General features: G+C 40.8%; 1 protein-coding gene across 1 annotated transcript; it reads left to right on the top strand.

Moving 5' to 3' along the window:
- The first annotated feature begins 2,931 nt into the window (after positions 1 to 2,931).
- fgf10a (fibroblast growth factor 10a) lies at positions 2,932 to 20,358 on the top strand. Its single transcript, XM_063888955.1, has 3 exons — positions 2,932 to 4,290; positions 17,391 to 17,494; positions 19,406 to 20,358. Exons 1-3 carry the CDS (start codon positions 3,843 to 3,845, stop codon positions 19,604 to 19,606), a joined length of 753 nt encoding a protein of 250 aa, XP_063745025.1. The 5' UTR covers positions 2,932 to 3,842; the 3' UTR covers positions 19,607 to 20,358.
- Positions 20,359 to 23,981: the final 3,623 nt, after the last annotated feature.

Raw genomic sequence — 23,981 nt, 5'->3', positions numbered from 1 at the left:
ATCAAGTGAATCCATTTTGAGCTTCTTGTTACTTATTACAAAGCTAATAGCATGTAAAGTACAATCCTATCCAGAGAGGGAAGCCCCCACAGCCTTCTTAAGTAGTTTAGGGGGAAAAAAGACAAATATGCATCTAACAAATTGTTTTCTGGTGTGACAAAACATCTTTTCTCCCTTCAGACGACTGCCTTCCAACATCTGAGTCTTGTTAGAACTGTAACACAGAACAACAAGACAGTAGGGCGAGGCAATGAAGGGATCAGGCAGTAATTGATCAGCAACTGATAATGAGCTCAATGATTTGTGCTTACTATGACAACACAGCCATGATTAAACCGTTTGAAAATTTGAGTGCAATAAAAGGCGGGTCAGAGACATAATCTGTTTACTTGTTTGTGCGTGTGTGTTGCGTGTTGTCACCCCAAATTAAAGCCAAGGATCCACTGACCAGATGTTTCCCTCTATCTCTTTGGAATTTTCTGTCTCTTCTTCCCACTCCTTTACTCTCACTTTGAGAGTTTCCATTATCATTGCTTTACAAGGTTCTTCATATAGTGGGTGTTCTGCCTTCACACCTTGTATTATACAAAAAGTTAAACCTTCGAAAATAAACACTTTCCTCAAGGATCCACTTTAAAAATATTAGTACAATATTTTCAATGTTTATTCATCCTTTGAATTTATTCTCAACCATCTCATATTTCTTCAATATGTCATATATCTATATATATATATATATATATATAGTCTGTCTAATGACAATTTGACTAACTAACACGTTTTAAGATTTTTGGGGGGCCTAATACCAAGGTGAGCTAATCTCTTCTTCAGAAAGAAATCTGGAAATGTCAACAAAAAAAAAAGAAGAAAATTGCATGATGACAGGTTTACAATATCTAATATGTCTAATAAGAATGTATAATATTTCATATAGCAACATGAAGAACATTTTAAGGTGCTTTCTGTGGTGCTGAATTTTGTTTAGAGGTGTTAACATATAAGATGAACCTTGTTTGTCAACCTGAAGATTTCCAGTTGACTAATACATAATGCTAGCGTTTGAAAGCTGGAACTAGAATGTGTTTGGTAACGGTAGAAAGCTGGAACTAGAATGTGTCTGGTAACGGTAGAAAGCTGGAACTAGAATGTGTCTGGTAACGGTAGAAAGCTGGAACTAGAATGTGTTTGGTAACGGTAGAAAGCTGGAACTAGAATGTGTCTGGTAACGTTAGAAAGCTGGAACTAGAATGTGTCTGGTAACGTTTAACATGAACGACTGCATTGTTGGCATCCACCAGCTATCTCTGTAAGAGTCACCTTAATAGCGAATGCTGTGCAAGGGGGTCATTTATTTTAGAAATTGCTGTGTGGTTGGTGCACAGCCATAATATATTCTTTGGAAATCCTGAAAAACTGCGTGACAGATCGACTGCGTAGGGACTAAATGAAGGTAGAAATACAGTAGTGTGTGGTTATTCAAAATGTACTGCATACTGGGGACCTGAGTCAGGTGGTTCCAAGTAATAACTGAGTAAACTTATGAGAGCAGAGGAGGAGAAGAGAAGGAGATATGGCTGTTGTCTGACAATGTGAAAAGGAAATTAAACAACGCTGAAACCAGACAGCAGACCTAGATTCTTGAAAGGTGAAACGCAACAACACACGTACAACTTCTGTCATCCAAACACTGGGAGATGTTTATCTAAAGATTAAGCTCCAAGTAAAGAAATCAATTGACAGTGTCTGTCAAAATAGCGTGGGGGTGCTTGACTCAACTCATAACCAACTGTGCATCTTCACAGAGAAGACATTTTTGGCCTTTACCCGTCATAGGCTATATCTCATAAATTGTAAAACATGTAAATGTCACTCATTTTGACACTTCAGGAGGGTCATTTTTCACCAATGTTAAAGAAGAAAACTTGATCACATAAATTACTTGGAAATACTTCATTGGGCAGGAAAGTATTTGTTATTTGAGTGAACAACAAGGATTCTGCTGGTGGGGGCAGTTATAAAGGGAGGTGTCAGGTTAATAATGGCCGTGCTGTACACCTGCATGAATATGATTGAATATCACATGTCAGCTGGTAGCCGCAGATCTGTGAATGAGCCGGCAATTGTGAAGCATGAATGAAGCCGCTGACGCCTGTAGGATAGTGGAAGGACTTCTGTGACTCTACCTGAAACTTTAAAAAGTCAGTTTCTGATAACTTTTGTTGACAGTTATCAATAAGTACTAAAACATAGTACATACTATGATATTTACACTAACAAATATTCTTTGGGTACTGACTAAAAAAGGATCTACCTTGGCTTAGAGGATAAAAACTGTTACTAAATGGATGTTCACAGTCTTAATTTAAATGAACATTTTAGACAACAAGTACGTAACAATTTAGAGCTGCTATAAGTAAAACAAATCAAATTTTCAAATTATTATTAGGAAAAAATTCAAATTACCCCCAGTCCTAATCGGGAGGAGAGGAATATTTGCAAGATGGACTGAAGAACCCAGCAAAACGAGAGAGAAATGAAGAATGGATTTATTTCAGACCTACTCTGCTCAACTGCTGGGGTTTCGTCTGGGAAGGGGAGGAGACAGAGGAAAGAGACCACCCCCCCCCACACACACACACACACACACACACACACACACGTGCAGTCACACATGCACGCACACATAAATGCATCCAGCTCTTCAAAGCCAAGTGGTTTTCATAGACATCCAATTACGCTAAGAGATGACATGTGGGGAAATGCAGCAGATAAATAAGGTGAAAGGAAAGACACGATTCGGTCACCTCAGAGAAACTCCAGATAACCAGAGAGTGCACCGCTGATAGAGATAGGAGGGAGGGAGAGGCAAAGGAAAGAGGGAGGGGGCCAAAAGAGAGGGAGCCACACACAGGAGGAAAGAAGAGAGGCAACGCACTGCTCCAGCCTTCAGACTCTGAGAGGACAGAGGAGAGATACGGGAGCTCACTGACAAGACGCACAAGAGAGGGGAGAAAGACTAGCTCCTGGGCTCAGTTACACACTCAAGTAACTTCAACCAGCTCCGAAAAACCAGCAGAAACAAAGAGAGAAGATAAGTCCAGGCTGGATTCTGTCACTTTTTTTTGTTGGCCTGCCTTGCATGGATTTCTTGGGACATTTTATGAGAAGCAGCATTAATCTTTTTTTTTTCACTTCCAGATTTTATTTATTCATTTTGTACTGAGCAGTTCGGCATCTTTTATCCAGACCTCCTCCGCCTTTCCGCTATCCACCTCCCTGCACTGGAGGAGATCAATGGTTTGGGACATGTGTGCAGAGCAGATTTCAGCAGTGTATATGAATGGATTGTGTTTTTATCTTTGGATATGAGAGTGTAGGTGTACATTCAAACCTTTAAAAGTGATTTTAAATGAGTGAATGTGTGTGAGTAACCAGGAGCAGAGAGCAGCAGTCGTTGGAGGAAGAGGAGAAGGTGGTGAGAGGTCTTTGAGGCGAACCCCCAGTTGTTCCCGTGGCGAGGTGATCTGAGTTACGGTTGTTGACGCATTCCTGCGGCACTTCTGAGGAATAAACAGGAACGGGGACTACAGCAGAGTCAGCCACAGAACTGAAGGCTGCTTCACCATCTCCAATCTTTTCACCGATAAAGCCACATCACGTCTACCGCAGTCATTCTACCGGTTTTTACACCTACAGTCCCAGTGAGGTTGGGGGTCCCCGGGCAAAGGAGGTGTCGGCGGTCGGTCAGGGGGAGTTTCTCCCACTCTCGCTCCCTTTCCCTGCACCCAGCTCAGCATGCCCCAGCCCCTGAGCACCTCCACAGCTCTCCCAGCTCCACTACCATGTGTAGATGGACAGTGACACAAGGTGCACCGGTCGCCTGGTTCTCCACCTGCCCTTGCTACAGACCTCCCTCTCTTATCCTCTCCTTCACCTTTCTCCTCCTGCTTCTCCTGCTCGGACACTCCTCATCCGCACCCCTGTCCGCTTTATCATCAGACTCTGAAAAGCACCACAATGCAGCGAGAGGGGCTCCTGCTCACACCTTCATCTCACATCCACCACCTTCCTCGTCACCCGCACCGCTTCACGCATCCTCTGCGAGGTTGCCCCGGGCGACCAATGTGTCATCGTCCTCCGCGACAGTCATCGGGCGCCACGTGCGGAGCAGCTACAACCATCTTCAAGGAGACGTGCGCAGAAGGAAACTGTTCTCCTTCCAGAAATTCTTCCTCCGCATTGACAAAAAAGGAAAAGTTAATGGCACCAAAAGCGAGGACGACCCATACAGTAAGTCCACTTAAATTTCTCAATATGTTTCATCGGCTTGTTATATTTTGAACTAAATTTAAATTGCAATATACAAAACAATGGATTATTTTTAAAGCCTTTACTGTATTTTGAGACATTTAATTCCTTCTTAGACTTTTTAGTTCGACCAAAAATTGTCAGAGGTGCTCAAAGAGAAGTTCACATCATGAAGTTTTCTGTTCAACATTTTTATGCCCACATGTAAGAGAACACTAGAGCAATTTATGGACTGGGTTTGGCCCACTGAGTTTCGTGTGTTTATCTGGCAAGAGAGATGTTTCTGGATTTCTACCCTGAGCAACCAAGCACATTAAGACAGGTGACTGGGCAAAGGAACAAATAACAGAGGTGCGTGCTGTTCAGCCTTTTCCCCATGTGCAGAGGCGGAGTACAGAGAGTTACGAAAAAGAGGGAGCATGACAGTGGTGGAGAGGAGGAAAAAACAAAATGAGTAAGCCAGGAAGATAAAAAAGAGAAATGATCCACTGGAACCAATTAGAAATTGCCCAGAGAAAGTTCTTTCTCTTTGAGGAAATATCTAAAACACAGCTATTATCGGAAACCCTGGGGAGAATGAAGTCTACTTACTCCGTAGTGCTATTGTGCTGCAGCCATAATAGTGGTGGGAATATGCTAAGTATGAGGTTTTATGGGCTCAGATGTAAAGTAATAACCATGCAAGTCTTCTCCTTTTTATGGTTGTGCATTTTGAAAGTAGAGTATGATTTTAACCTTTATTTATCCTGAGAAGGGTCATTGAGCACTTATGGTCTTTTGTCAGCACCAATCACTCTCACAGTCCAACACTGGTATACTCCCAGCTCAAAGTCCTTCACTGTGGGGCACTGAGAATCACTGTTGGTACCTTTTCAGCCACACTGTGATGCTTTAACTGAAGGATGTTTGTAAGGAAACAGTATGATTGCATGTTGAATGCTGCTGTGAAACATCTTGTGAGATAAAGGACTGAAGGTGCATGTTAAGAATATGTGTTGGAATACAATTGAGGTATGCTTTGGTGTTTCTTCAGTAACTTAAACAGCAAAATGCACAACAATAGCAACAAAGCGTCTTATCTGTTAACCAGCAAATACATACGCTTTAAAGACTTGCAAGAGTCATCATTATCGTTTATGACTGATCCAGAACAGAAAATCAGCTGCTATCGTCCTATAGTCCACAACTTTATCTTCTAGTTAAACACATCTGGAAGTTCTCCAGGACTGACACAAGTTTCTGGTCTCAGGCTGCTTAGCCTGAGGGCAAATTGACAGTAGTTGTTGAGGGAGAACAGAACATTACTCCCTCATTTACCTGTCCAGAGTTTCCTTGCCAGTTTACTGAATTAGATGGGTGACGTCCAAATCCCGAGCTAATTTCTTTAAGATGATAAAATGGGCTGCATTACCTCTACTGTATGTGTTTGAGTCTGTCACAGCATGTCAAGTCTGTATGTGTGGGAATGTAATCTCTATACATGGATCTTTATCTTTTTCACAACTTTATACACGTCATAGGTCTGTATGCATCTCTGTAGGTCTGTGGTGCTGTACAAGCCTCTATCTCACACACACACACACACACACACACACACACACAGAGAGAGGCCAGTCTTGCACATGGCCTCCATATGGCAAAGCCCACTTTTATTAAGGCCAGGGCCAGTGTGAATATGTGTGTGTGTGTGTGTGTGTGTGTGTGTGTGTGTGTGTGTGTGTGTGTGTGTGTGTGTGTGTGTGTGTGTGTGTGTGTGTGTGTAGTGTGTGTGTGTGTGTGTGTGTGTGTGTGTGTGTGTGTGTGTGTGTGTGTGTGTGTGTGTGTGTGTGTGTGCCACTCAGACACCAAGGCTCTGCCAGACATGGCTGAAGGAATTTCAATTAGCGTCTCTTCCTCCCTCCCCTTGCCTGCAGTCCTATCTGACACACACGTGCACACACTCTTACACTTTTACACATAAGCACATAAAGAGCTCAACCATTAGAGTGCAACGTGTCACTAACCATAATGGCATCAGGTCATGCCATTAGAAGCACAATCCATCAATTTCAACAGCTCTTGCCAGTTGATTGTGACGTGAAGTAGGTGAGAACATTTCAGAGGAAAGGGCAAATCTTAAAAGAAGGACTTGGCCGTGAAAGCGAAACCTTTCAGGTCATATTTTGTCTTGTCAGTATTTCATCAGGTTGTATCGACCTGCAAGAGCAGATGTTTAACATGTTTCAGATAAAAATGAAAATTGTCCGACATTTTGTGATAAACTGGAGATTTTCAGCATTGATGAAATAAAGATAAATGTCTGGTGGACACTACGTTATGTGTGCATTGACAGTATTTACACGTGTGCAAAAGCGTGCATGTAGAGCAGTTCATGCTTATGTGCAACCTCCTGCTATTTTGCAACCTTCAGGGAACAAATTGTACGCTTCAAACTAAACCAAACAGAACATAATTAAATGTTCCTCCCCTAACTGAGAACATGAATGCGGTATTTGACATACAAGACGTCTTTTTTTTGCATGACATCCTCTTCAGATGTTCAAAACACTTTCTGCTTGTTTTTAAAGCTACAGATGACAACATTGTTCACTTTTGGACAAATTAGGTCTTTGATGCAAGTTTTCTGGCCTTTATGTGCTCATTAAAGACACATGGTTACTTTGAGATAATGCAAAAATCCTCTAGTTACAAAATACTACATCATAAAACATACCGACATAACAAAGTGTACTAAAATGTCTCCAATGTGTCGGCAAACTCAGGTGTTGCACAACAATAGGATGACCCAAGATGTTATTTGTCAAAAATGGACTTCCCCTTTAGGAGAGCATCAAATTGAAAGCTATTGAGGGGGCAGTTAGTGTTGTTATCGTGCTCTAGTAGTCTGGTAATGTTCAGGAGGTCAGATTGCAAATGGGTGTCATTAAATGGTGTCAGAGGTGATGAAGAAGTTTCAGCTACAGCTCCGGGGTCGAGCCTCTCCTCCACAGCCGGGCCTTTCTAATCATCTTGTCAGAGCTGAGGGCAGTACATCACTCTGGGTTTTACGACCTGTATTGTGAATATGTGCTCACTGGTGCAAATCACAGTCATGTGACCAGTACTCATCTGTCCATCTCACCTCATAAGAGCCTTGAAAATAAGGCGCTCTAAGTCGGAATATAGAAATCCCGTCTGGAACTGTCCTTGTTTGCTTCCCTTGATGTTGTGCACGGACTGTCACGACTTGTTTACAAACACATGAATAAAGCAATGAAACAAATGAACATGTGTTCGCAGTTGGACCACAGACTTGTGGTCGTGCTTAGCTCAATTAGTATCGAATGGTGCCAATTTGACCACATTCGGAGCTTTGATTCTTATTGTGGCCACCGGGATTGTAAAAGCTGCCACACATCCTTATTGTTTACATTAATCACCGTAGATATATAACCCACTGACACAAATGAAACCAAGGCATCCAGATTTATGGAGAGTCTAATACACTGGACGTTATTCTGATTTAGTGCAGGCTTTCCATGTCCCAGCTAATTACACAGGTCTGCCCCCTCTGGTTTGACCTCTACCTATTGACCCAAGTCAGGAAGCGTTGTCAATGCAAAGGTCAGCGCTACACGTAGTACATCACTTTTAGCTGTTCTGTTACTCTGTCATTGTTAGTTATGTGATGTAGCTGGGGGATGCACTTTTTGCACACTCTGTCTTCAAGACTCAAATTAATTAATATTTCCAAATAAATCTTTAGATCCAAATTCTGCTGAAGGAAACGGTTTCCTTTGTAATAATTAAAGAAACATCAAGAAATACAAGTGTAAGTTACTTCAAAAAAGACTGACTAAGGCATTAAATACAAACAATAACAGTTTATACGGAAACATTATGGAAACAAGTGATTTTTAAAAATATGTTTCGCGTACAGGTGGAGATTCTTGCAGTTATTATCCATATCATTGATTTTTTTCCAAAGCAATACGCACCAAGATGTGTCGTATCAGTCTGTTTCTATTTTAAACATGTGGATCGTAAAACTGTTTTTTCAGGAATATTTGAACTAGGTTTTAAAATAACACAACTACTGCATTTTATTCCTCCTCTGTATCCATAATCCTCCAATGACTCAGCAAGGATAACAACAAATGTAGAAGTTGCTCGACCTTGAAACAAGTCCCAGCGTTTAGTTTTTTTCTGTTTGTCTTCATTTTGCTGCCTCACTCGGGAAGGGGTAACAGTATGGCACATAAACGAGAGTTATGAGGTATTGGATGCACCAGACGTTAGTGTCAGTGTTGCCGTTTCTTTCAAAGTGACTTTGACATCTTCATTGACTTTTCCAACAGCTGTAAAACAAAAAGCCGTGCGCAAATTTCAGAAAACACTGAACCTATCAACAATTACTCCTAAAGCTGGCAGGGCCAAGTTTAACATAAACAATTGCATTCAGCTGTACTCTGAAAACGCACAATAAACATATACTGCCTTCACACTCCCTCTGATCCTCCCTCAAACTGCGCTAACATCCATTTTGCTGATGGCTGAAACAAATAGCCAATATCCTGATTGGTTGTAAACAAAAAGCATGGGAAACCATTTAAGGTAACGACTGAAATTAGTCTTTACTTCATCACCACATCATAGAGGCTACAATCTGCTGGTATGTACGAACAAATCATTTATTTCATTCCACAAGCAGCTTTTTTGTAAAGTTTTGATAATATCTTAAATTCAGCCAGTCTGGATCGAATCATGTCAATTCTGATTCACATCTCCTTTTACTGGAATCTATGGAGCTGACAATGTCCTATTGAAACATTTCATAATATTTTTTATGATATTACATTAAGAGCAATGTTATTCTACTATATTGAAACCAAGTCAAACTGTTGGTAAGGTTGTTTTTACTTTGGGGAAAGACGGATTAACCGTTCGTATTTACTGGTTGGATAATTTTGAGATCTTGAACAATAAATGTTTAGTCTGGTACAAAACCTCATTGGGGGTCACATATATCAACCCATCATTATCTCAAAAGCAGAAAATGAGAAAACCTGGGTGTACTGAAGAGCAGGTTACACTGTAAAAAGAGGCTGTGCAGGAGTTCACCTAGCTAAATTGAGCTGCTAACTTGCAGTCTTTTAATAAATATTGGAAATAGGCTGATTTTTGAGAAACTTTCAAAAGGGTCCAACATGAGTTGTTACTCAAGAAATTATATGGACCATATCGTGGCAAGATATGCAGCACTGTTGCGGCAGTTGTCAGAGATCGCATTCTACTTTAATACATTGATTGATTTGAACGACACGTGAAACGTAATGTAATGCATATTTACAATAAGGAAGTTCTTTCCCCATCTTGGCTAAGGCAAGATAAGTAATAACAATCACTATTTATGCAACCACTCGTCTCTCCCTCCCCACTCTTGTCAGCTCTATTTTACATCTCCCACACAGGGATGAATTTTGACCCCTTTGACCCCAAAGCCCCCTGAACAGGGATATTTACGCAGCATGTGTGTGTTCAAGTCTCACGCAAGAAACATGCAATGCAGTGCCGAACAGACCGACTAATCATAGTTAATAAAAGTTTCCCATCAAGAGGAAAACAGTTCTACATTGACAGAGCGCTTGTCATACTTGGAAAAGCTCAGTGTTCTTGCCAAGAGTCGCTAAAGAGTATGACAAAATCCAACTTGGTTTTCCATCACTGTTTACATATTTCCATAAACGCTCCTTGACAAATTCCCATCACTTCACTGCGCAAATACATCAGCTAAAACCAGACTGGTGTTACAGCCAGATTTTTGTAGGCAGGCCAAGCGATCCAGCTACAAATGCAACCAGTCAGGCACCACCTGAAAGTCTTTCAGCAGCATATCATGGTCCTGTAAGATCTTTCACTCGTTTACAGTACTTTCCACACATCAAGAGTCCCTTCATATCCACAAAGAATTTTAAGTTGGACACCTTTTTTTTTTGATGGACAGCCTATTTTATTGTTTGGGCTATTCTGGCAGAGTCCAACCATAAATATTATATTTGAAAGAGGAAGGGAAACAGAAAGGAAAGGAAGGAGACTCTGATTTACAACCATTTGTCAGTAATCCAGATTTCTAAACAACTGTCAAGATAAGGTGTGAATTATAATTTCCATGTGACTGGTTCTGCTGAATGAGCAAACATGCACTTTACTATTACACTTGTGTGAAAAACGGTTGAAAGTGTGGGATACTTCTGGGAATGCACAGTCATATCCTTGAAGTACTTCTTCCCCATAGCTTCCCTATTATAAATAGTGTGGCCTTTTTTGTATGAATCCAAAACAAATGCCCATTCAGCTAAGTTTGGGGCTAATTTCAGTGTTGAAATATGAATTACCCACCAATGTGTTGTTAATATATAAATAGATCCTAACATAAGACAACAAAATGCCAGTATCAAAGGTGGAAACATTATCTGCATCATTTCCAGTTAAGAAGCGGAAATTGCAACATTTGCCATGTCAGCAAGACATTAAACTTTGTGTAATCTCAGCAAAAGTTGGGGCCAGTAGTACTCTGGTTTGGTCTAGAGAGGATATCAGTGTGAAGAAAAAGCAAACAAAGAAAATTGCACATATCAATTTAAAAATGAAACAGATTATAGAAATGTTTAAATATCATAACTGTGTAGTTATTGTAGTAAGCTGATGAGATGACCCTGTACACTGTAAACTGGGCTGAACAGTGACCTCTTGCAGCAGGAGACAGAACAACTTCCTGACGCATGTAAACTTAATATCCACAATGAAATTTACAGTAATGTTGACCTCACTAGAACTAAAACTATTAGCAGATGTACCCATTGGGCAATAACAGAAACTATTTTGATCATCCTTAAGACATTTCTCAAGCTTAAGTATTTAACTTTCTCTGATTCGAGCTTCTCCAGTGTCTTTTCAACTTCTTTTAAACCAAAAACAATGAGCATTAATTGCATTACATAGCAAGGATTTTTTTCTGAGACTATCTTTACTACCAGTTACTCAGATGAAAAAAATGGAAGCCTAACACTGAAAGTGTCGTTCTGGTGTTCACCTGGTTCTTGTGAACAAGCTGAATTCATGGGCAGTAAAGCAGCGGGAGGCGAGGAATAGCACCTGCGAGAGATAACATCCACGGCTGCGGCCATATAGACACCACATGCTTGAAGAAAAAAGCCCCCCCTACCTAATATGCACCCACACCTTCAAGTTTCTGCTTCTCGATACACTCTCACTCACCCTGCTACACACGAGCACACACGCATATGAGCACACACACACACACACACACACACACACACACACACACACACAGCATGAAAGTGAGGCTCTTAATGGAGTCATCAAAGGTAGAGCTGAGAGCAAAGAGTTGAGTCCAGAGAGGCATCTGGACAGCCTGGCCGTTTGAACAGAGCGGCCAGGAATGCTAGTTAATTACCATGTGTGTGTGTGTGTGTGCGTGCATGTGTGTAAGTACCCGTTGTGTGTGCACATAAATATAAATGCATGTGTTAGGGGATACAAAGGAAATAAAATGAGACAAACAAAAAAACACGCATGTGAAATACTGAATATTATCTGTGCATGTACATCTGTTGTGTTGAGTCAGATTTTTAAAGCTGAAAGCCTAACACCAACCACAACAGTTGGACAACATATCACTGGCAGCTGAACTGTAAATGAAAAATGTGTGAAATGAAGACGACCGTCACAGCACTTTGCCTGAAAACATAACTCCTGCCGTGTCAGGCCCGTGAAATGTTTTGACAGAAACTGGCAGCTTGGGCACTTTATCATGTTACAAAGTCAACTGTGTTAAAGGAATCACAATATATCAGGTGGTTATGTTTTGTTTTTTTCTCCTCTCCATCAAATTACCATTAACATCACTGGGAATTTCTCTTGATTCGCTCCCAGCTCCTCTTAGATTTGTGTGACATAACTCGCTGCGGTCTTGCTGCGCCCCGTAAAGTGATCTCAAATTATGCCGTGGTGGGATGATGAGCAGCGCACACGAGAAACTTAATGCTATCTGTTGGCCAAACCTTGGGTATTTAAAACTGAGGGTTTTCACTCGGGTGATCCTTTTTGTTTAATTTTAAAATAGTCTGGGTTTGTTTTTCTTTTCTTTTCTCGACCAGTTTTTGAAATTGCATACAGCTTGAAGAACAGTGTGTGGTTTAGGCTATTTCTGTACAACAAGAAACAGTGATGTGAGTGTTCCTGTCATGGCAGGAAATAAAACCCTGCTGGTTTCAAGAATACGTTTAATAACACAGCGAGTTTGCACTGTAAGGCTGTACAATATAAGTTTAATCCCATTTGTAACCCAGAAATCAAATACAAACAAAACACATTCTGAAAGGAAATCAGTTTACAAAAAGTTATATTTGTGTCAATATTGATAAATCTAAAACAAGCCTCTGTTTCTCAGATTTGGTCAAAACTGTCGGCCAGAAAGGCTTTGATGTGGCCACTTAGTACAGGATGATACTCTTGTCAACCACATCAGTCTAAACCAATACCTCAATGCTCCCCCAAACACATATATAGCGGTTTCAACTCCAAACCAATGTCTTCCCTGGAACTCACCAACTAAACTGCACAACTGAGAAGTGTTTGTTCTCTCTCAGACGTCATAAAGGAGCCGGAAATACTCAACCTAGCATCAAATAATGCATGGTAAAGGAAATCAGCAGTGGCCAAGAATACATGGTTGCATGTCTTTTGCATCTATAGGGACAAATACAGCAGGAGATTTTTATATTTGCAACTGATATCTGATTTGGTGGTCCATTTTTCCCCCTCTGAATTCTTCTTATTCTTCTTTTGTATATTTGGTTCTTTCCTTTTAAGACTTTGGTGGTTGCATTGATGTCACCATGTCGCAATGAATACGAGACGTCGTCAATCACTCTGTTGCCATAGTTTCCAAGAGAAAAATGATCTTAGTGTTCAAACCTCAGCTGATGCAAATCAGATATAAAATATATATTTTTTAAATCATCATAGGCCATTTTTTCTCCATGAATTGTTTGTTTCTTGGATGACATGTTTATATTTAACATCTTTAAAGAAGTGAGAGACTTGGTTGCTGCAGAAAAACATTCAAAAAGTCAAGGGTTTGGAAGCAGAATTAAAGTACCAAGCTATTTCTGAGGAGAGTTCGTGACCCAAACTCATCCATGAGTGACAATATTTCTCAATACAGAGCGAGACCACTCCAGGCTGAAGGCACAAAGCAGACCCCTCACAGCTGGTCACCGTGTCGAGGTCAAATTGTGAACAACCGCTGTATAATCTTCAAAAAAGCCCCTGGATAAACAGTGGAAACATTTTTATAACCTCTCTTAACCTTAAGGTTCAGCTGGAGTCTCATTGACCGTGTTTCTAGAGGGGGCCGGGCAGGAGGGGGTCGACGGGAAGTTTGCAGTATGTGTCTGTTCCTGTGTAGCATTATGTGTGTATTTGTGAGCATGTGTGCATCTGATTGTGATGTTCAGAGAACTGCATTTGTCTCTATGTGACTAATGTTGGATTGAGCCCCAAACAGGTCAAATTACAAGTAACAATTGCACTAAGTACCAGCTAATCATAAAGTTACCCATGTCATGAGCCTAACTAATGTAGCATATCACTAAACATTGAATAACTAAAGTATGGATGATTGAAGAGTTGGTGGCCAAGGAGGACAAGCCCTCAGAGCTAGAGAGAGCAATATAATATATCGCATATTATAGAATATACATATTTTTACTTGGCTGTCATATAAAGTTTCCTTTGTTAAAAACGACTTTGTAGCATATTTTGCTTCCTTCATATTCCTGTCTTCTCTATTCTGTTGACTGCTCTAACTATACTGCCATGCCAGTGTGTGATGGAAAGCTACTAATGTCTATTCAGTGACATTTAAACACTGAGGTTTACTCGGAAAGAGGAAATAAAACTGAAAGGTTGACAAAAGGGGAGGCTGAAATTACGCATATAAGGAAATGGGGCCATTTAAAGAGAATGATGATGATGAAGAAAGAATGCCAAAGAGGCGAAGAGTTCGGAAATAAAATACAGTGAAAAAAATGAACCGTTGAGTTTAATTACATATATTATTTTAACAAATCTCACATAACTCTATTAGGTTAGTTGAAACAAATACTATTAAGTTGATCCTAATATTTTGTAATAAAACGTCAACTATTCAGTTTTTTCAGTGTGGTCGTATCTCTCCTACAAACAACAAAAACCTAAGACTAAAAATGACCTGAATCCAGGCGTGTGCATTCCGTGTTCGTGCATCAGAAGGCAGATTACCATTCACATTTATGATTTTGACAGGGTCAAATTCGGAGTTTATCTCTGGCTACAAAACCCATGAAACATCATAGTGGTCTTAATGATGTGGTGAATGAACAGTTTCTTACTGTTAGAAAGCCAAGTTGGGTTTTTACTCGTAGCTGCGTGACTGTTTAGGTTTGACCGGCAGAAATGTTTTTGGCCTGTGTTTCTAAAAGCTTTAGCGTTGCCCTGTTACACACAGGTGTTTGCCCTTGGTAAGTTCTTAAAAAATGTTGATAGCGTAAATTTTCATGCCTTTTATATTAAGTGCTGTTATTGCTTTGGGTTATAAAACTTTTTTTGACTTTGCGTGTAAAAAAAACCACAAATCCATAATTAAGATGGGCTGGGATCCAGTCGGCACATGAAGTGAGAATAACAGTTTTACGCTCTTAGAAAAAAAGAGAGAATACACTAACAGACTCGAGACGGCAATAAGGCAAATTGTTGAATGCAGAGAAATGCACAGTGGGTCATGCACCAGACCTTTAAGCATTCACCTATGTGACTGTGTGTGTTAATCACAAAAACCTGGTGAAAGGGTGTGTGTTACAAGCTCCGGTCCTGTTTTTCTCCTTCTCCCCGCCATAAACTCTGTTGTTGCAATCTAAGCCTTTTGTTGCAGCTTGGCCTTTTAACTCGCATGCAGACGGGCTGCTTCTGGTAACTGGCAAAGGGTCCATAAAAGAGCCCTGTGCTTTGGTTTTGGACAAACCACATCAAACAGCAGAGGGAAAAGGGTTTGAACAGGTGGACCGGCATTTAGCGCAGCATGGACAGATCGTACTTTGACGGATCACAGCACAGAGATGTCAGCTGTGTGTGTAGTGAGATGGAACATTTTGAACCTGATAGATAAATGTTGTGTTGTGGTACACGTCTGTGTGAGTAATGGACTTCACATAATGAGCCAACATGATGCACTGTGAGCTTGGAAAATCTACTTGAAGTTAAAAGGGCTAGCAAGCCTTTATTGATTAAATAAAGGAACCATTGGGATGGATTAATGCCTAGGATTACAGAAATAAACATAACAAATCAAAAACAGCAACATGCTTACAAGGGAAGATTAAGTGCAGAACATAAAATTAGTTTTATAAATATCTCAAAATGCAAAACAGTCTCTCTCTGCTACTGCAATGAGAAATGGAGACACGCAATAGGTGACTACAACGATATGTAGCATGGAAAAGTGAGTGCAAAAGTATATTATATAAAGATAAAAGGTTTGAGCGAGGGGGAATAAGGGAACATTAGGAGCATTTGGTAAGAAGTCAGGTTTATAGGAAGTTTTGAGAGGTATTTGCTTGATTCTTAACCCTTCCTCTCATACCTGATTTATTGTTACTTGTCACTGTTCCTTACAGGAGTTATGTGCCTCCCTGCCAAAGTTGGGGAAATGTGAATAACGTGCATAATCTATTAAGAGATCCTATGTCCTTTTTATTTTATTTTACTGTTAGTTCTGTGTATCCAGCACAATACCTCTTTATAGAATTGATTTTTTTTTGCAGCAGCAGCATATCGTGTCAATAGGTTGTCTATAAACTTTACTTGAACAGGAAGCTGTCTTATCCTGTTACTTTTGAAATATCAGCAGTGAGGAATAAACGAGCAGAGATACTGTGCATGGACCTTCCCTGTTTCTCACTTCATCCTTCCAACTATTCCTACAACAAGGCTCCACTTCCTACTGGCCCCTAGCTAATCCTCTCAAACCCCTGATAGTTTTACAGCTTGGTGTAACTGGCTTTAGGATGAGAGAAGAAAGGTCCGGCGACCACAGCTTAAACCAGTAATTGGTTCAGGCTTGAAAACTGATACGGACGCCTTGACCTCTTGCCAACCTGGCAGCCAGAATCCCTCTCCCTCTCTCTCTCTCTCTCTCTCCCTCTCTCTCTCTCTCTGTCCTGTCCGTGTGCCTGCCGCCCGAGCTCCCCTGGTCAGAAAAACAAACATAGGACCGAGAAATGTTTTTTCCTGGCTTACACCTCGGTCCCAGGGCACGCAGCCCACAAGCTAACCAGCAAATAAACGGGGGGCAAGAGGCCGGTCTGAGGTCTGACTGTCGCATAGTAAAGAAAAAAAGAGAGACGGAGACAAGACTGGGGTTCACTTGTGCAAAGGAAACTGAGATAATCCAGGCCTCTCCTGCAGAATTTCTAAGCTCTTTTGCAAAAATTGAGAACCTAATTAAGAGTGATGCATGAGGACTTACATTACAAGCTCCACATTGGTAATTGATTCTAATGTCAAACACTTACTAGGTGGCTTTTTCAGATTCCATAATCTCCTAAACAATGTCCATATTTATTTGTAAAGGCCGTAAACTTCAGCACTAATGCAGAGGGGTTAAGCAGGTTGATCGATTAGTCAACAAATGGAAAAATACTTTGCAATTTCTTCTATTCAGCCTTTTATTATTTTATGTTTGTTATTGTTGTGTATTTTTTTTAAAGTCCCCTGGTTGTGTCACTTGTCTATGGGTTTTGTACTGATTGTCAAACAAAACAAGCAATTACAAGATGCCTGGAAAAAGGTTCTAGGCATTAATAATGAAGTAATCACTAATTTTGGCTCTGTTCAGGGCCATATGCGTCAGGTTTCAGCAGAATGTAAGATCAGCTGAACAAAAACTAAACCAAAATGGACATGATTAAAAATATATATATGTGAGGAACAAAGCTGCACAAAGTTCTGACATGTTTGGCTCTCTGTCCCCGCTACACCAGGTATGCTGGAGATCAAGTCAGTGGATGTTGGAGTCGTGGCCATCAGGGGCCTCAGCAGCAACTACTACCTGGCAATCAGCAAGAAGGGAGAGCTATACGGAGCGGTGAGTAGCTTCAGTACCTCTTACAACAACCTAATCAAAGGCCTTGCAAAAGAGCCCCTGCAGCTTTGATTTTCTTAAATGATTACTAAAACAAGACTGCAGGGCGCTCTCAGTTCAAGAAATAGGAAACATCGTCCGTCAATGAAAGCTCTCCTCTCTGCTACCTACCTTTGCTCTCCACTCCATTCAGAAATAGGAAACACAATCCTTCAGTTTCTCTTTTCTGCTTCAGTCCCCCTGGGGAGAGCAGCCCTTGTTTCGTCTGTTTTCTCTCTCTCTCGCCTTCCTTTTCTTCATGTCATTCTCTCCCTGCTTTTTTCTTATTTGCTTGCTTTGAAAGAGCCAACTTTCAGAGTGTCTCTATGGGAGCCACACCACAGATGTAATGACACCCTGTAGAAAAGAGACAGAGAGGCATTCTGTTGCATGGCCTGAAACTGAATTCCCATGACGTCTTCTGCTCGCTGCAACATAAGCCATAGTAGCACAGCGGTGAAGAGCTGGCATTCGATTACACTTGATGGGTTTACACAGTGACTTCTTTATCCGGTGGTAATCAAATGAAATCATTGTTTCATTTCATCCCCAGGTAAATGCGCAGCACAGATATAAATCATTACGATTGCCTTTAGGTTAAACCATGATTCAATTTGTACTGTAATATAATTCTTTTAAAAAAAACAATGATGAAGGACAGATGAATTCACTGTGGTCTGGGCAACATGAATCGTGCTAACAGTTATTTCTCTATTAAATGAAGTACTGACAATATTTTTTATGAATGTATAACTACTCATAATAGTCCATTATAATTCAAAGACGATCAGCACACAGAAACACACACACACTGTTTGGTCTGACCTAATTAAAAAGCTGCACAGTGTCAGTAAAATATTTAATTTCGCTTTGGGAACGTTCAGTTTGACTTCTGGAACCAATTTAAACAGCTGTGAGAGAGAGAGAGAGAGAGAGAGGAGAGAGAGAGAGAGAGAGAGAGCGAGCGAGAGAGAGAGAGCGAGAGAGAGAGAGAGAGACCAAGCTTAATTGTGTGTGTGTGTGTGTGTGTGTGTGTGTGTGTGTGTGTGTGTGTGTGTGTGTGTGTGTGTGCACCGCTTGTGTTCAAATACTTTTTTGCTTGTGAATAACTGCATCCAGTTAACTTGCTTTCTAAGCGACGTTAGCCTTAAGCGCAGGGGCAGCTTCCAGTAAACTGACAAACGTTATCTCACATCATTTTCTCTTTATTCACCAGTGGGTGGTCAAAGTCATTCCACAAACACGGTGTCATGATGCCCTTTTCTGGTGCACAGCTCTAACCTTTGAGATGTCACATCTCATGTTAACCTCTGCCCTCAGTCCGCTGACACACAAACATGTCTACAACAATAAGTTTCATGTCCATTTTTGTTATAATTGGCCATGATTACATTGGGGATAGTGTAGCTGATTCTGAAGCAGTGACTGACCATTTGTTGATCCATGTTGTCAGAAGAAATAAATCATCATGTGGATTGCTCAGAATAACACCTATCTTAAGCAAGTTGTAAGTACCAATCAATTTTGGGAGATAATTTTTAAAAAAGGCAGCAGGTAAATTAATACAGCTTTACAGTACAGAAGCCTTCTGATTTATGACAGACAGATCAATCTAAAGATCTCACCCAGAATCATCCTAATTCTGAAGTTCACTCTTTTTTACACCGTGAAACTGCTTTCAAAAGAATCAGGGCTATAATCAAGATAAGTTTTATCTGCTTAATTGATGATACAATTCACCATCACTATTTCCTAAAGCCCTAAAGAGATCGTCAGTTAAGCTTTTAAGACAAGTTGACGCAGCTTTCTTTTGTTGATAGAGAAACTGGAATAAGAATGAATCTGACATTTCCACTCCTTGTCTTTCCCCTGCAGAGGGACTTTGGTCCGGACTGCCGTCTAATTGAACGCATCGAGGAGAACAAGTACAACACCTATGCTTCAGCAGAGTGGCGCAACAAGAAGAAGCACATGTTTGTGGGATTGAATGCCAACGGCAAGCCAATGAAAGGGAAGAAAACACGGAGGAAAAACACTGCCACTCACTTCCTGCCCATTGTGGTACAACCACGATGATTGAACATATCAGCCATGAGAGAGCTCTGCACACTGCAGGGAATCAGACTTTTGGAGTTACAGCGATGGCTACATTGGACAGGTCTGAATCAGATCTGAATGATGCACTGAGGGAACAAGCGGAAACATACGGACATTTTATCTCTGTTGGAAAAAGACATTTCTATTTTTAAAGAAAGAAATAAGATATATTGCTATACAATGTATATATTATTTTCTGTTTTAAGTTATCAAGTACATTGGCACAGTAGAAAATATGAAAGAAATGACTTCTGTGCCAAAATTGGATTAGTAACTCACATTTTTCGATTTGTTTCTATGTGAAATGCTTGACTGGGAAGAAGTAAAATGACTAAATATGCAAGAGGAAAAGTAAAGAAGTATTAAAAGGAAAGCTGACAGAAAGGAGAGAATGACTAGAAAGGATGAGAAAGAGTAGGAGGAAAGAAGCACCAACACTACAGCAAGTCTAACACTATCATGTTTTTCTTTAAATTTATTTATTTAGTGTAATATTTAACAAAAAAAGAACAAAAACACAATAAGGACAAACTATTGTCTTTTTTACCATTTATGCTTCTCTTTTTGAATACTAATCATTTAAACCTGAATAAATATAAAAATATATTTGTCTTTAAGTTGTATGACTGACTTTGAATCCCTATTTCAGATATGTTCACGGTTCAATTATTGGTTGTTCACACTGTAAAAACACAGCAAAGAGATAGAAATAAATACGTATATAAACTAAACCTTCAAGCAGGTGACTTGATCCTATGTCCCCAGTATTAGATCCACTGTATTATTTTTATATGACAATGCAATTTGTTGGGAATTAAAACAAAGAAGATAAAGCATTATTTGTATCCATCTGCTGATGGAGACAATGAGATGGGTTAATCGGTTTATAATTGAATTTGAAATAGCATGGTATCAACAGTTTCTTAACTAATGGACCCAATTTTCTTTAGCTCTTATTCAAATCTAAAGACCTGAATAGGTAAATGGACTTTTCCTCAGTTTACAGTTACAGTTTAAGGACGCAAAAGCTTTAATTTGGTTAAAAGTTTCAGAGCTAATAAGTCAGCCATGATTTTTTTTAAAACTACTATTTCAAAAAAGGTTGTTGGTAACTGAAAAGCACAATACAGTCGTTATCTTAGTAGTCAAAAGGCTATAACAAACCGAGTCGGCAGAGATCTTTTAAAACCAAAACATGAATCAGGAATCTGTTAGAGATTAGACTTTTGAAAGAAGCCCAGCAGAAAACCTGGTTGATGATTCCAGGGGATTTTATTTCTCGCTGCAAGATTCTCTCCCCTTACAAGTACACATGGCAAACATGGCTTCCTGGAGGATAAACACTGTCTTTTATGTGATAACAACAAAGACAAAACAGGATTTAGAAATAACCCACAAGCATGCACACGCACACTCGCGCACAGACACACATTTTGAAGGCTGGGTGAAGAGGTGTGTGCATCAGTGTGGTCCAGCAGCTGGGAAAAGCTGCCTCCTTGACCTTACTTGTCTGAAACCTGTTGCTGTGCCCCCCTGAGACAGAGAGACACATGGAGCAGGGCATATGGTATAAGGTAAATATCACTCCTTTGTTTATCACCTGATTCGAATTAACTATGATGTCATGTTTTCTTTATTCTTCTCTCGCGTTCCCTCTCCTTAAAACTGCCTCTCGTGTTGTTGCCGTCTGGGTCCTGCCATTTTCCCCTCTGCGCTGCATTCACATTCACATTTTTTCAATGTTTTTCAAACTTTTGTCATGTCTTGGTAGAGTTCAGATAGATTCCAGCAATTAGCAGGATCAGACCTAGAGCAAGGTTATCGCACAAACACACACAGACTTCCTCTGCCCAGGGCTGCAGCAGTTGTAATTTGTTCATTGCATCCATCACTTTCAACTCTCTGCCATCTGTTTGTGTGTGTGTGTGTGTGTGTGTGTGTGTGTGTGTGTGTGTGTGTGTATAGGGTAATTTCTGAGTATGATGGAATCCTCCACAGTCAGTCCGTCCCGCTGTGTTTATTACTAAAAGGTCCTAGATCCTCTTTTTGTGCTCAAGAACCCTCGATGCCTAACACTCACGTCAAACGTGAGTAAGTATGATGCATCAGAGGGAGATTCAAATTTCCTTTCATCCTCCCAGGGCATCTACTCCTTTGTTTATATGATTACTTGGGTGTTCTGTAAACGACATATCAAGTACAATTACTTTGAAATGTGTTCAAGACACTGACCTCCCCCCCAAACCTTTTACCCTAACTCAGAGTTCAAGGGCTAGCATTCCTAAGACAAGATTTCTTTATTATTTAATGGTAGACTTTAGCGATCTACATATGTAAAACTTCCCGTATAAGTCCTTAGTAGAACATGGGACTCTTGAGTCTGTATTCGAGACCAATTCGTCCAGTTGTTTATTCAGAGAACTTGGAATCAAGTCTGCATACATATCATGTGTGTACCTCTTGGAATGGCTTGATGTATTTTTATTGCAACTTTAACATGACTTAATGTGCTCTTGCTTTCGCCCAAAATGCATAACAAGGCCAGACTTTAAAAGCAGGGCATTTATCCAAGACAGATGTTTCACACTGATTATCAACCCCAATGACATCGGAGTTATTCTGCGCAGCGGCACCGAGCCACGCATCATTTCTCCCATTTCTACAGTGCGCCTAACATGTTTCTCAAAACTGTTTGCCAATGTCATTTTTTCGTGTTGTGCTGGGGTATGTTTGGTTAGTGTTTGGTTTGTTGAGGCATGTGGCGAGGCTCAGTATGCGGTTTCTGTTTTGACTACATCAGGATCTATCGGACCTGTGTCGGACCTCAAATGAAACGTACACCATCGGCTTCACACGTTCACAGCTCCTCTGTTTGCTCAGAGAGTCTTGTGGCCGTGCGACCTGACCGCAGCAGCAGCTGTGAATATTTTACTTCCTGGGGAGAGCGAGAGAGAGAGGAAGAGAGAGAGAGAGAGAGACTTTGCAAGCTCTGAATTGGACAAGGACGTGTGGGTTTGGAGGAGAGGTGAATAACTGAAAGAACCACAGTCCTGGGGGCATTTATGGCAGTCGAGGGGGGGAAGAGTGCGAGAAAGAAAAGGAGGAGGGGAGATGTTTGCTGAGAGGGCAGCAGTTTGGACGGGATGCCAAAGGGTGAAAAGAGGGGGTGAGTGGTTAAGAGGAAGAAGGGGTGATGGGGGCGATTAAAAGAGTTGCCAGAAAATGTGGGGTTGGAGGATTGGGGGGGTGGTGGTTTGAAGGGATATTTGCAGAGGTAAAGAGGGTCGGGGGGGCAAAGGGGCTTGGGGTTAATCATTGGAAGCAGACCAAGGGAGTTCCTGGAACCCAGGAGGTGAACCGGGAGTCCTCCTCCTCCTCCTCCTCCTCCTCCAAGCATGTTCAGCTACTTTTACTTAATTTATTTTCCCCCCCAACCATTAAGTCCTTCATAGCTCGACTATTTGTCATCATCGCTCTTATCAATAGCACCTTTACCCCTTGCAAGAGCATTGAATAAATCCATTTTTAAAAAATCATTTACTCACTACATGTAAGTTAAGTGGGTTTCTTGTACTTCAAATCTACAGAGTATTCACTCAAAGCCTCACATATCATATATATACGTCCAGCAGTGGCACAGTCAGTAGGGGCTTGGACTGGGAATCATAGGGTCGCCGGTTCAAGTCCCCGAACAGACTTGGAATATGGAAAGTGGACTGCTACTTGGAGAGGTCCCAGTTCACCTCCTAGGCCCTGCTGTGGTGCCCTTGAGCAAGGCACCGGACACCTCCAATCCCCCCTCCCCATTGCTCCCCGGGCGCTGCACGATAGCTGCCCACTGCTCCTAGCACTAGGATGGGTTAAATGCAGAGGACTAATTTCACTGTGTGTGCTCTGCTGTGTGCATGCATGTGACTAATAAAGAGGGTTTCATCCTCCGATTCTATATTAACCTCACATATCTCACAGATTCAGTTAGCTCAAACCTCATGACTTACAACAACTCTGTTTAAAAACCAGCAAGCAGATATTTTAAAGCAAACAAATGCTCTGTTTAACCAACTGTATGCTAGCACTCCAGGACCAGCCCAAGTTAGCGACTAGGTGAAGAAAGTAAAACATCTTGGATCTAAAGAGCCTGATACCGTTTATTTCTCATATGGTGGAGGAGACCAAAACAGTGTTTACAGGAGTAACATTTTTAAGTAAGCCAATATATGGACTCTAACGGATGATAATGCTGGACCTGTGAATAACAGAGCAGCAGCGACTAACTGAATAACACATTTTTAACGACTTTGATACTATGCAAAAACTGCAGAAAATGTTGTTTTCAGTCGCAAATATTGAGATG

Source organism: Eleginops maclovinus, chromosome 8 (genome assembly GCF_036324505.1).
Source record: "Eleginops maclovinus isolate JMC-PN-2008 ecotype Puerto Natales chromosome 8, JC_Emac_rtc_rv5, whole genome shotgun sequence".
Classification (NCBI taxonomy): Eukaryota; Metazoa; Chordata; class Actinopteri; order Perciformes; family Eleginopidae; genus Eleginops; species Eleginops maclovinus.
This window is presented reverse-complemented; position numbering and strand designations above follow the sequence as displayed.

What these genes read in the sequence shown, in the direction of transcription:
- fgf10a (XM_063888955.1), top strand. Translation starts at nt 3,843, where the DNA reads ATGTGTAGATGGACAGTGACACAAGGTGCACCGGTCGCCTGGTTCTCC. An exon ending in AAGCGAGGACGACCCATACA is followed by an intron (nt 4,291 to 17,390) that starts GTAAGTCCACTT and finishes CCGCTACACCAG; the next exon opens with GTATGCTGGAGATCAAGTCA. An exon ending in AGGGAGAGCTATACGGAGCG is followed by an intron (nt 17,495 to 19,405) that starts GTGAGTAGCTTC and finishes TTTCCCCTGCAG; the next exon opens with AGGGACTTTGGTCCGGACTG.